Source organism: Vespula vulgaris, chromosome 6 (genome assembly GCF_905475345.1).
Source record: "Vespula vulgaris chromosome 6, iyVesVulg1.1, whole genome shotgun sequence".
Lineage (NCBI taxonomy): Eukaryota > Metazoa > Arthropoda > Insecta > Hymenoptera > Vespidae > Vespula > Vespula vulgaris.
In genome coordinates, this window is record NC_066591.1 from 2,741,217 (window position 1) to 2,754,488 (window position 13,272).

The following is a 13,272-nucleotide window of genomic DNA, read 5'->3' on the forward strand; positions in this document are numbered from 1 at the left end:
AGGAATTAAAAAGAAATAAAAAAAAGGAGAGTTACCATGGTTCTCTGCGCATTTCGCCGGATTTCGAGCGTGATTCGATAATTACCACGATCTCGAGGGTCGCCCTTTCGTTCATTTCTACCATATGCTACGGATCGGTAAACCTTACAACCACAAATCCAAACTACCGAATGTAAAACTTACCTTCGGATCGTTCTTCTTCACCTTTTTTTCTATCTTTCTCTTTTCCTCTCTCTTGGTCTCTCCTTTTCTACCAAAATTTTCGATATCATAGAATTGCGAGTTACGCTTCAAATTGCTCGAGCGTGTTTGATATTTTTTTATGAGTTTTGCTACAGTATGCTCGATGGTATTTAAACGTTCGTGAAACGAGATACCTATGCTGGTACCATGCCGAGAGAGATATACAATTTTATCATTTTATTACTAGAAAATTCGATATCGCGCGTGAGAAAGTATCTTTTTCCGCGTGTAAGTATTTCATACGTATTTATAACCGCAACAATTGCAACTATCCGATGCAGATTAATATTCGTAACGCACTCATTCACAGAGAAACGGAGAAAAGTTTGGAAGTAAAATCGACATCGTTAATACAAAATTATAATAAACTTTATTAAGTTTACAATGTCCTTATTAAAATACGGCTCGTATGAATTTTGTAGTATCGGTTGATCACTTTTTAAACGACGTTTCGATATTAATGATCGAATATATTAATTGAAATTAACGAGGAAACGAATATGTATATCTGTATATATACATATTATATATATATATATATATGAATGTACATATATGTATACACGCATATATATGTATGTAGAATCTAAAGGAATGTATGACTACCAAATATGGTAAGTATTCCGCGTGATCGGATTATAAAAATTTAATAAAGCGTAACTATTATTATTATTATTATTATTATTATTATTATTATTTTTTTTAAGTTAACAACGTACTTAAGATATATAAGAATAAAATATCATTACTGGAACATGTACTAATGTGACAAAATAGTAATCATTCTTTTGTGTTTCTTTCTTTATTGACATCATGATTATTCTCAAGTCGATAATAAGATATCACAAAATTTTGTTTAAAATCTTTACTCTTTGAAAAAGGCTTCTATCGAATAAATATATTTGTATCGAAAAATATAATCTCTTCTATATCAATGATAGTCTCTCATTGATAGAAACACCAATCTAAATACGAATTTATGCTTTTCTGTAACCGCGGTGATAGATAAACATTTATTAAAAAATAGACATTATATGTTAACGATAGATAAAATCGTGATATTAATAGATAATTCCTATATATAATGGATAACGCGAATGTGTCTATGAAATATGAACTTTCGAACGATATCATTTCGAATTATTAGTGCGATAAAAAAAAATTGCGTATTCAGTCTACTATATTACATGGCGATCTTCTCTCTTGCTTTTTTTTTTTTACAATGTATACGAATATTACTTGACTTAATACATTTTTTTGCACGTGTAATGCATAGACGTAGGAATAGCTCACCCGGTTTATGTACATATGTATCATTTCTCCTTGCTATCACTCAATTTCTTACTTTCGCATTCTTTAATATTTAGCAAGGGTATCTCCTTTTTATCATTCTTAGGAATCGAAATTAACACTGCTCGTTTCGGCGGTCTTTGCAATATTGGTGTAGGTTTTATAATTTGTTTTGGATTGGTTGAAAGTTGACGTTTCATTTCCTCCTGAGTTATTTTCTTTGTAAATTGAGTTATAAGAGGTACCTTCTTCTTATCCTTGTCATTGTCTTTTTCCAATTTTTCTACCTTATCATTACTATCGGGGATCTCACTTTTACGTTTAGGTGTCAAATTATATGTCCAACGATTCGGTAGGGTTAGTTCTTCGTTTAAATATTTCTTTCTGATTTCCTCAGAAACGTACCAACATGCCTTTAAATGCATTTGTCCTTCATCAGGACAGGATATCCACTTTCCTATTTCGCCGATTTTCTTTCCTAAGCTAGCTTTTGAAATCTGATTGTCTATACCTACATTTTTCTTATTCCAAAACGTAAGGAACTCCTTTACTAAGAAGTTTTTACCATGGATATTTCCATGAATCAAACGAATCAAGTCGGCCAACGCTTCTGCCGGTACTTTTGTTTTCCTCGTATATCCACTGGTTTGTGTTCGCGATGGTGTGCCGCTATCGGCGTCGGTATTTTCTTTCATAGTAGACGGAAGTACGACAGGTATTTGAGAGACCCAAGCATGTCGTGCTGTCAAAAATTCTACGACTCTCTTAGGAGCTAATGAAAAAAAAAAAGAAAGAAAAAGAAAGAAAAAAGAAAATAAAAGGAGAGAGAAAAAAACAAAATTTATCGCAATTCCTACGTATATTTTTTACGTAATAAAAATCAATTTGTACTCACTATTTTCAGGATACGTATTATCTGGACCAAGCCAAACGCAACCGATTATTTTCGGTTTTAATTTGGACATTTTTGTCCTTCTTTCGGCCTCGAATTCTTCACCCAACAGTTTCAACTTGAACTTCTGAGTTTCCGGTGTCTGAAAGATATATTTTATGAGTACAGGAGATATTCGCTCAGAATAGATAGGTAATCATACTGAGAATAGATAGGTAATCGCGTTAAGAAAAATGTTTAAAAACTCACCATACTTTCGTCTTCCTCTTCGTCAGTTCGAGCTTCCTCGTCGGACAAATATCTGAAAGAGACACACGTAATTATGAAAGAATGTGATACCGTATCGTGAATGGCAGGGATGCATAGCAGGAAACAATTTACGAGCTCGCTCATTGTCACTTGCTCGTAATAAGATCTACGATTTTTTTTTTTTTTCAAATGACTTACCCGTGTGGGACCATGAACTCATTGTCAACATCGTATTCATTATCGTCCGGATTTTCCTCATCTTTCTCATCTTCGGAACCATGTAGAGACTCTCCAGGCTCTTCTTCTTCCCATTCCTCATCGGAATCGACCTCGTAATCGAACCATTTCTAAAAATAGTCGATATCGAAATCACGTGATTAGACGTACATTTGAAAGTCAACTGTAATCATATTTTTCTTTGTAAAAAAAAAAGTGCATTCCAATATTTAGCTAGCTTATTTTCATACACGATTGAGGAATCCCACCATTATTATAGTCTATACACAATGAATAAGCAGGACGTTCGTATCAAAGCGACTTCCTTGACGACCGATATCAAGCCTTCAAGCGACCAATTACAGTGGGCACGTGTTGTTCAGTACGCTTTCGTTTTCTCTTCTTTACAGACAGCAGAAGAGCACGCCGCGAACAAACAAGCCTGTCAAAATGTAGAGACGTTGTGAATATTTTCGGTTTAATATCTCTCGGATGATCGATCTTGAAATCTTCGTGATTGGTGACAACGAAAAGTGATTTGAATAATCTTCTTTATTATCATTACTATTATCACCTTCATCATCATCGTCATTGTCATCGTCATCATCGTCGTCATTGCAATTCTTTTATTCTTTACGTAACTTGGTAGCTTAGAACGTAGCTATTTCGAATTTGTTCTACACGAGGATAGAAAACGTCGAACGAAGGAATCGATTCGATTAATAAGAAACAATAAGAGTCGAATATATCGAGATCGTTGGCGAGAAACGTTCCTTCGCCTAAAAGTCAATAAATTCTCCTCTCTCTCTCTCTCTCTCTCTCTCTCTCTTTCTCTCTCTCTCTTTACAACCGCGGCAAGGGAACCTTTGTCCGATAAATCAACGTCGATTTCATCCCTACGCGAGCATCAATTACAAGACCTTCTCGAGACATTAATTTATTGTTGGAGAGGAACGTAATCTACCGGCTCGTTGATATTATTCGTCGCCGGTTAGGAAGAAAGAAAAGAAGCGGGCATTTCGAAAAGTGTACTTTTGACAGGAAGACGGCAGAAAGACGAAGACGGAAACGAAGAAATTATAACTGAAAGAGAAAGAGACACTGTAGCAGCTTTCGGCAGCGATACGAGGTAACCGGTCCATCATATACATAAAAGAATATTTATTATCACGTAGACAGGAATAGTCGCGCGCCATCACGTCGCTGATGCTTAACGTGTGGGCAAATATCGTAGATCGCTCATGTTCGTTAGTTCCGGATACGATAACTATTCGTACGCAATGCGATAATACAACGGCACATCTTTCTCGATTCAAACGGACTTTCTCGTGAAATTGAAAAAAAGAAGGATTAAAAAAAGAAAAAAGAAAAGTTCGATTTCATGAACAAAATCAATAGATTCTTTCATTTTATTTACAACTTACGACGTACGTGCGATTATAGATATCTACAAATATTAATAATTTCGTATAATGAAATATTATAATAAACGTGTACTTAAACGCTATTTCTATCGTTATCTATGCGTAAACAATTCGATTAATAAACTTAAATTAATTCGTACAGGAAGATACGAAGAACGAATTAACAGCAAGAATGTTGAAGTTAAGATAAGGACTCCGAAATTTTTTTCTTATTTATCTTGACTCCGATACTTTTTTTTTTCCTTTTGTATATTCTTTCATTAACATAGTACGCGACGAATGTCATTTTTTCTTCCCCTCTCTTTTTACACTCTTTTGCAAGATATCTTGTTATTTAATTTATTTACCGCGATCTACCACCACCTAACTATGGTGCAATTTTTAAAACGTCGAACAAAACTTCGGCGTAACTATGATTAATTATCTCGAAAAAAAAAAAAAATGTAAAAAGAGAAAAGAGAGAGATCTTCGTGCCTTTTTCGTGAACTTGACGCCTCTGGCCAGATCGGCAGAGCACGCCGTGAAAAATCCAAAACAGACGCTAACGCACACATATATATGTACGTATATAGATACGTATGTAGAATATGGGGGTCCGGTCTCATGGAGTGGGACTAATCGTAAAAGAAAAAAAAAGGAGGGAGGGAGAGAGAGAAAGAGAGAAGAAAATGCACTTATCGAAGTAACGCGTAAACGTTTCGACTGTGCCTGCCGGAGGAGCGAGCCTCGTTATTTACAGCGTGTTGTCACCCAGCGGGCCATCTGTAATGGCTGTTATATGCCCCATTAAGATTATGGTCGTTGCTTCTCTTCGCGCGCGCACACCGGCGATTAACTCTTTTTCTCTCTGTCCCTCCTTCTCTTTCTCTCTTCTTCTTTCTACAATCGTAACTGATTTATTTCCGAATATACCCAAGTCCTTCCTGAACTTTATTACGTGCTACGAATGTAATAAAGTTCAAGCTGACTCGCAATCGGACCGTCATCGTGGCGGGTCTCTTTTGAAAATTTCCGTTGAAGATTTTTCTAACTGTGAAGTTTTTACAAAATTACAAAAAGAGAGAGAGAGAGAGAGAGAGAAAGAAAAAAGAAAAAAAAAACACATGGAGAAAAAGTTATTACGTATTAGTATGCAAGATCATTAGAACGATATAGGAAAATTTCTTTTAAAAGAAAGATTGTTCTTAGATATTGTTAATAAATCGCATCTTCGAATTGAACATTTACAACAAATGGGAAAAAAAAGCGGTCGATTGCAAATCAACCCTTCGATATCTTCGTTCTCTGTTTCCTTCTCTATCATTCTCGATATATTATATTCTTTCAACGCGATCCTATATAATGCACGACGAGGACGCGTTCTTTCTCTCTATAAAATGCGTCATTAGATAAATTAGTATTATCTATACGAGCATAAATTTCGCGGAATGTTTGCTTATCGAGAAGTTGCGACGTTTGTCTCTAAGGTTCCGGCGAATTCAATTAAATCAGATATTCTAGATATTATATATAGGAAATATAAAGGAAAAGAGAGCAAAAGAAGGAGAGAGAAAAAAAAGAAAAATCGGAAGCAGCCATTATAATCGTATCTGGTCATTAGAAATGTACGAGGGAAGGGCGGTCCATACGGGATGGAAAAATTTTGAGAGCGAGAATTATCTCGAGAGTTTTCACGAGTAACCTCTCGAATTTCCAGTCGCACCGCGAGATGGGGAATAATTAATAATGCTCGCTGGTCTCGAGCATTGCGTTCTTTCTAAAAAAAAAAAAAAAGAAAAGACGAAAAAGAAAGACAAAAAAAGAAAAGGAAACAACAAAAAAATCGCAACGAAATTAGTCTATCCAAACGAACGAAACAGAAAAATTAAATGAGCAAGTCATCCGATCAAATTGAAAAATATTTATAACCATTATCGCAATCAACGATGACGAAACGATCCACGTAAGTAATCATTTTCAAACGATTTCGATGTTCGGTGATCCATGAGTATTTTCTGACGACAATGTGCCAACGACAACGCGTGCCAATGAATTGCTTGACGTTATTGGTTTTCACTTTTTCTCTCTCTCTCTCTCTCTCTCCTCTAGATCCCTTTCTTCTTTTCTCTCTCTTCGTACCGTTGCTTGGTTGATAGAGAATCGAAAAAGCGCCTAAGTGCAACGGATCAGAGCAATCCGGTAAAGATATACCGCGGACGCGGTCAATCTCGCAGATAAACGACGGTGATAGACCGCCGTGCTGTGGTCTGTTTTTCATAACGTGGTAAGAGACTGCGATAACTATCGATACACTTCGAGCAACGCACGCGCATAAATCGTAAAACGATGAATAAGAAAGAAAGGGGGGGGGGGGGAGGAAACAGAAAGTAAAATAAAAAAAAGAAGACTATAAGAGAACTTTGTTTTATCCTAGTAGAGAATCAAGAATTCTCTGGAAATAACGAAAACTGATCCTTTTGTGTCTTACTATAAAATAAAAAGAAAAAAAAAAGAAAGAGAGAAAGAAAGAAAGGAAGAAGAAACAAAAAAGAAAATGGAATGGTTCTCTTCTTAAAATCAATCGATCCTACTACCACTCTCATTTTTTTTCTTCTTCTTTATACGAAAGTGCGAACAAATAATATAAATATATACGTTGTATCTAAGGTCAGCCTCCTTTATACCGATAAACATGCATAGTACATGGAAGCAAATTCCTGGTGGCCACTGACTTCGCTGACACTTTATCATGACTCGAGCCCCTCGAAGTCGCTCTAGGTCAAAGCCATTGCCACTTCGAGACGGACAATCGTCGATGCAGATACAATATAGAGAGCGTGAGCTCGTTGGAAAATCTTGGTAAAACTCGTGACAGTATCCTTGACAAAGAAAGTTGTTATGCGATCAAGAACGCTAACGATTACTGTATCTTCGTTTCTATCTTCGTACGGTACGTTAAATTTGGAGATGAGATTGAATTAGTTTGTGTACGATCAGGTATGGCAGGGTATAAAAACAAACGAGTCAAACTATTTATAAAAGATATGACGTGATGAGTTGCCACATATGTATGTTTTTTTATAAAAAAAAAAAAAAAAGAGAGAAGAAAAAAAAAGGAAATATTATGACTTTTGCGTGTCGCAAAAGTTGATGGTCGCGAGAGGACGATTAGCAAGCAAGGGAAGGATGAACGATACTCGTAAATAAACGAACGATGACGGAATAAAATAGCGAGGAACGAGAGCTGTATCTGGACCGGTACGGTTCTGGAGATCGGTGCTTTCTCGATCCCTTGGGAAGGAACGACAGTGACACGGCACCGGCTGGCACAGCAGCGATTATCTCTCGAGTCGTGTGTGATGACAACGCAAGCACTACACGTCGTCTTCGATCTGCCGATCGACAGTCTGAAAACGATCCTCGGCGACGAAGGTACACGTGTAGCTCCAACGAGATCGATCATTTGTCTATCTTCGGTCAGTGTATGTGTGTATAAGCATTCACATATGTGTGAGACCGAGGATCGGATAGCAAAGATACCGGTTTTTCTCTTTTGCACGCAACGTAATCAAGCAAATCGTAGTCGATGCGAATCACGAAGTACCAGCTATGTCGTGATAATAATCAGTCGATACTATTCGCGTTACGTTATTAAATTTTTTATCTTTCGTACTTTCTCGATCGTGTTAATATATCGTTGCTTTGTCTTTCAAGGATTTCAACTATTATCACGAAATGTATGATCACCATTGTCTATCGTTTAGTTGGTCTTGGTCAATGACAAAAAAAGATTGTGTAGCTTGGTGCTAAATAAAAATTACTTTCGATCGAGGATCAAATTCACGATCTCCTTCTTCTCTTCTTTTATTTTCTTGTGAAAGTTTGTGGGGGATCGATCTATCGTTATGATCGAGGAAACTTTGATGTTCGACGTAAGTATCGAAACGAGATTTTGAAAACATTTTAACGCGTGCTTTAATGCGCGTCTTATATAAATTTTCTTGCTTTCTTCTATCCCATGATAATTCGCGATAAAATTCAATTTTAATTCGATACGCAAGGTTCACTGAATGAATTAATGTCTTTATCGTAATGCGTGTAACACAGCACGCGATTGTCAGTGCATATTTTGCAACGCTCTGATTCATACATTTTCACGTTCATGTATCTAAACTTTGTTCCTTGACTCGTCGATCTATTATTATTCTAACCATTGTTTTCTTTAATCATTTAGATGGCAGACGAGCTATTATTTTCTGCTTTGGGATTAACGACGGATACAAACTTCGATAGGCCACTATCATCACCCTGTGTATCGAACCTACCCTCCGAATATGAATCCTCCTGCAGAACTCCTTTGAGCGATGATTCAGAGATCATCGACAATCATGCAACATCTTTAAAGACACCCGTTGAATGTTACACAGAATTAACGTGTTCTCCGAAGGATTCGTGGAACGATTGGATGACAAACACGTCTACATCTTCCTCGGGTAAGACTATCCTTAATTAATTATATTTATTCATCGATACGTTTTTCTAATTCTTCCCGTATGCGAATATAGCGCCTAGAAGAAAGGCAACACTCAATACTTCGTAGATAATTGTGTTGGTATACCATCGGAAACTTGAATAAATTTTTTATTGTTAGATGGCGTTCGCCATCATTATTATCGACGATGTTATCGAAAGAGATCGTCTTCGGGCGCGATATTTAAAAAATTAAATAAATAATTGTAAATCAGTACGAATAATTTTTGTTAATGTTTTGATTAGTTTGAATCATATCAATTTACCTAAAAATGAGAAATTATTATATATTTCTTGTAAAACGATAAATAAATGCAACTTCTTTTTTCATCTGCAATTGAAAAAGACAAATTTACGAAAACTGATGAATTCCATTCGTACAGGTTGTTTGAGCGAATTGAGCGAATTAGATTCCGAATTGGAGTGGTGCTTGGATAGAACTTGGAACTCTGGTCTTCCTGAAAGAACACCACTTTGTACAGCGGGATGCGAAGGATTTTTACATTTGCCTTTACCAAATCCGCAACAAGTATTCAATAACGACGAACCTTTGCTCGTACTTGGTATCGATTTAAGGGCATTAGAAAATACATTAGGACCGGAGGAGATAGGTAACGAAGTATTATAATTTGAATGAATCTCACTTAAATTGAAAATATTTTGGAAAATGCATATATCAAATTATTGCATTTTAGTTACAGATTATAATAATAATCAATTAGAAGAGAATCTACTTATTTCGTCAGCAGCTAACGCAGCATTGGCCACTCACGATTACACTAATCGTAATTTGGCTAATGCAGCAGAGGACAGATGTTTTCCATGTACTTATCAAGGCTGTCTAAAGGTACTAGACATGTACTTAAGAAGATCTTTAAGGTAAACGAAAAATATAGTTTGATTTTAACATGATTTTTTTTTTTTTTGTAATAGGTCTACGCTAAAGCATCTCACTTAAAAGCTCATCTACGTCGTCATACAGGAGAAAAACCATTCGCCTGTACATGGTCAGGTTGCGGATGGCGTTTTAGTCGATCAGACGAATTGGCGAGGCATAGAAGATCGCATTCGGGAGTGAAACCCTATCCTTGCGAAATGTGCTCGAAAAGATTCGCACGCAGCGATCACCTAGCGAAACATCGTAAGGTGCATAGGAAAAATACTTATCCATTGTTTCAAAATGGACGTGGATTCCGTAGTGGGAAAACGAACGTATTACCAGAGATTTAGTGAATTCTCATTCCAAAGATAATTTCGTTAAGAGTTAGCAACACAAAAAGAAATAAAGTCTGTGGAGATCTTAAAGTATAAGTAATACCTCATGCAAATACTCGTGTGTACATTATTACGTGCTTCGATTACATCGTGCCCTTTATAAAGTAAGAGCATTAAAAATCCGCATTAGATAATAGATTTAAAGAAAATTTTTAGACGATTACTCACCGAGTCTTTCGAAAATGGTCGACGAGGATTTATATTATTGCTTTGTTTTCTCCAAGTTCCCCAATATGGTGGTCGACGATTTTCATGAAATTGTAATAATTTTGGCCGATTTTTGTCCACGACAACTTTAGGTTGGAAGATTATACTCGATTTACTACCATTCTCTTCTTCATCTGTGCCATAACGATTAATGGACAAATAAATATTTTGTATAAATTAACTACCGCGTAGAATTATTACTATTGTTGTTGTTTTTATTTTTTTACCTAATATGACTATATCTTCTTTTGCTTCGAGTGGCCAAGTTTTTCCAGATTTATGCGTAATGATTTTTTTAGCTTTCATTACTGCGAGATACAAGTCACTGTTTTTTGCTCTACCGCTATTAAACTTATCGTCTAACGATAACATTTCTTTTTTATTTAAACTTCTTCTAGAAATTGGTGCAATCCTCATATCTGCTTTAACCTCGAAAGGCATGAAAGTTTGTACGTTCGTATTATTCTCCTCCTCTGTACTTTTGATTTCCAACTTTTTCGGAACAAAAAAGCTCGCAAAATTTGAAGCTGCCTTTTGCTTTTTACGTTCGGATTCTAATTTCTCTTCTTCTTTCCTTTTCCTCTCTTCTTCTTTAGCTTCTTCTCTTTTACGACGTTCTTGCTCTTTTGCTTCTCTTTCTTTCTGTTTTTGTCTAAAAAGAAAGATACCTTTTGTAATTATGCTATATATAAATTTGTATGTGACTTTGCTTTATAAAATGGTACTTACTCCATTTCCATTTGTTTTTTAAGTTCTTTTTGTTCTCTTTCTTTTTTTTTCTGTTCACGTTCAGCTTTTTCCTTTTCTTCTCTCTCTTTCCGTCTTTCTTCCTTTTCCTTCCGTCGATTCTCCCGTTCTTCCTCGCGTCTTCTTTCTTTTTCCTAAATGATAATATTTATATATGTATGTACATACAAAATACTACAGAATATAGATAATGTTAATGATAAATGTGTAACAAAAATTTGATTATCATCATGATATTATACGTTACCATTCTTAATTTTTCCTTTTCTAGACGTTTTTTAGCACTTTCTCCTTTGTGCAATAGCTTCGGAGTAACTCTTTTATTTTTCATAACCTCTGTATTTTCTGTTGTTTTTGTTGGTGTTTTTAAACCTTTGATATCGAGACTTATGGATTCCTTATTCTCTGATTCTTTCATATTATTATCTTCATTTTCTGAAGAAACATCCATTTCAGAATTAGAATCAGCACATGATAATTTATCATTTTGCTGAATATCAGTATTGTGAGATGTTTCAGAATCATCTATTTTAACTTCTAATATATCATCATCAGCTACATTAAAATCTTTATCGGAGTTCTCATGTGAATTTTGAATGGGAGAAATATCACACTGTTCTGCATTTTCTTTTATATTGTCATCTATACTTATATCTTTATCATGTTTTTTATTTCTCTTTGTAAGGAATTTTGTTAATGGTGCATTTGGCGAACAAGATTCTTTCTTTTTCGTTTTCATAAATCTTTTAGATTTCACACTATTATTTATACCTTCGTTGTGATGCATAGATTTTTCTTGAGTCCTTTCTTCTTCATCCGTAAGTTCTATTAATTCTATATCAGTTTTACTACTACATGATGTCGTACTTTCATTTAATACCTTATCGTCTATTTCAGAATCTTTTATTGAATTTTCCTTAGTTGTTACCTTTACCATTTTAGGAATTTTACATTCCTCTGGAGATTCTAATTTTCTCTTTTTTGAAGAAACATTATCCGATAGAGATTTAGAAGAACAAGACAGTTGAAATGTTAAACGTGCTGTAATATATATAAATGAATATTCATTTAAATTGTAACATGTTTCTAATAAAATAAAAAAGTGTAGAATTTTATAAACAATAAAAAGGTTAAATAAATATATATTATTTATACCTTGTTTCAACTTTTTGGATTTCGAAGGGGTGACCTCTTCGATAACACAATCATCTTTCATATCCATTACTTAAACGTTTCTTTAACTCTGAACAAAAAGAAAAGTTGCAGTTTTTGTGACTTATTAAAACATTGTACTAGTTGAATAATATTTAATATATCTTAATTTCTTACCTTCACTTCAATTGCGCAATATAATTTATTTATTAATGCATAGTACGCTTGACAATATCAGCAAAATAAATCTGTCAATGGAGCGATATAACCTAATTAAAAACTTGTAATTGCACTATTATAATCTATAAAATTATTATATTTGAATAGTAAGGCACTGATTAATGCATCTATGTGATATTAAAAAAAAAGATAGGAAATATATAAATTCGATTTTCTATTATGAAGTAGATGCAAATACCGCATGTAAAATACCATTGCTTTCTTTCTCAACAAAATCCGCGGGAAAATGTAAAAGAAAAATCACTACACATATTTCCTCTATAGGGTTTTAGAAAATTTCACTAAAATTAAATCTCTAAATTTTTAAGAATCCAAATAGCAGTAAACCAATCACTAACTCCATGAGAGACGCGCACCAACTGAAACATGTCTAAAACCTTGATCAATGCTACCAACCTGACCTCTATACGATTCTCATTGGAAACAAAATATTTTCACTAAGATGAAACATATTTTTTTATTTTATCTAAAAGATACTTTTATTCTATGGTAAGCTATACTGTTTTCTTATTATTTTATTTGAAATTCTTATTATTTATATTTGAAAATAAATTAAATATAAAAAATATAAAGTTACATATTAAGTCACGTATAAAAATAAATTATACATAGTTAATTCAAAAATTATATTGTTTATCATTCTTATACTCTTTCAAGTTTCATAAATATAAAATTTGTTTATAAATAATTTTAATAATAAATGTAATAGTATATATATATATATATACATACATACATATATATATATTTTTGTAAAAATATAGGTCAAACTATACGACTTCTATAGTTAAATATAAATTATACATTACGATTAATCGTATGTAAAAA

At 34.2% G+C, this 13,272-nt stretch overlaps 2 protein-coding genes across 8 annotated transcripts; one reads left to right on the top strand and one right to left on the bottom strand.

Moving 5' to 3' along the window:
- Nucleotides 1–904: 904 nt before the first annotated feature.
- Nucleotides 905–12,699, bottom strand: LOC127064361 (chromatin assembly factor 1 subunit A). 2 transcript variants are annotated; one of them, XM_050995292.1, is made up of 11 exons: nt 12,637–12,658; nt 12,382–12,452; nt 12,208–12,295; nt 11,300–12,093; nt 11,035–11,186; nt 10,533–10,957; nt 10,267–10,439; nt 2,873–3,021; nt 2,675–2,726; nt 2,429–2,567; nt 905–2,305 (listed from the first exon to the last, which is right to left on the bottom strand). In XM_050995292.1, the coding sequence occupies exons 3-11, from the start codon at nt 12,272–12,274 to the stop codon at nt 1,557–1,559; spliced, it is 2,700 nt and encodes an 899-aa protein (XP_050851249.1). In that variant the 5' UTR covers nt 12,275–12,295; nt 12,382–12,452; nt 12,637–12,658; the 3' UTR covers nt 905–1,556. The 2 variants fall into 2 exon arrangements, with proteins under 2 accessions (XP_050851249.1, XP_050851248.1); XM_050995291.1 differs by having other exon boundaries at nt 12,382–12,699.
- On the top strand, nt 3,278–10,151 carry LOC127064362 (Krueppel-like factor luna). 6 transcript variants are annotated; one of them, XM_050995294.1, is made up of 6 exons: nt 3,283–3,423; nt 6,961–7,769; nt 8,528–8,786; nt 9,207–9,434; nt 9,519–9,670; nt 9,757–10,151. In XM_050995294.1, the coding sequence occupies exons 2-6, from the start codon at nt 7,653–7,655 to the stop codon at nt 10,051–10,053; spliced, it is 1,053 nt and encodes a 350-aa protein (XP_050851251.1). In that variant the 5' UTR covers nt 3,283–3,423; nt 6,961–7,652; the 3' UTR covers nt 10,054–10,151. The 6 variants fall into 6 exon arrangements, with proteins under 6 accessions (XP_050851255.1, XP_050851251.1, XP_050851253.1 ...); XM_050995298.1 differs by lacking the exon at nt 6,961–7,769 and having other exon boundaries at nt 3,278–3,423; XM_050995296.1 differs by lacking the exon at nt 6,961–7,769 and having other exon boundaries at nt 3,286–4,019.
- Nucleotides 12,700–13,272: the final 573 nt, after the last annotated feature.

Excerpts from the sequence above, each read along its gene's own strand:
- LOC127064361 (XM_050995291.1), bottom strand. The coding sequence starts at position 12,274 with ATGGATATGAAAGATGATTGTGTTATCGAAGAGGTCACCCCTTCGAAA. Across the intron at positions 11,187-11,299 it reads AAAAGGAAAAATTAAGAATG|GAAAAAGAAAGAAGACGCGA; the intron begins GTAACGTATAAT and ends ATTATCATTTAG. Across the intron at positions 2,727-2,872 it reads GAGTTCATGGTCCCACACGG|ATATTTGTCCGACGAGGAAG; the intron begins GTAAGTCATTTG and ends TGTCTCTTTCAG.
- LOC127064362 (XM_050995294.1), top strand. The coding sequence starts at position 7,653 with ATGACAACGCAAGCACTACACGTCGTCTTCGATCTGCCGATCGACAGT. Across the intron at positions 9,435-9,518 it reads ATTAGGACCGGAGGAGATAG|TTACAGATTATAATAATAAT; the intron begins GTAACGAAGTAT and ends ATTGCATTTTAG. Across the intron at positions 9,671-9,756 it reads CTTATCAAGGCTGTCTAAAG|GTCTACGCTAAAGCATCTCA; the intron begins GTACTAGACATG and ends TTTTTGTAATAG.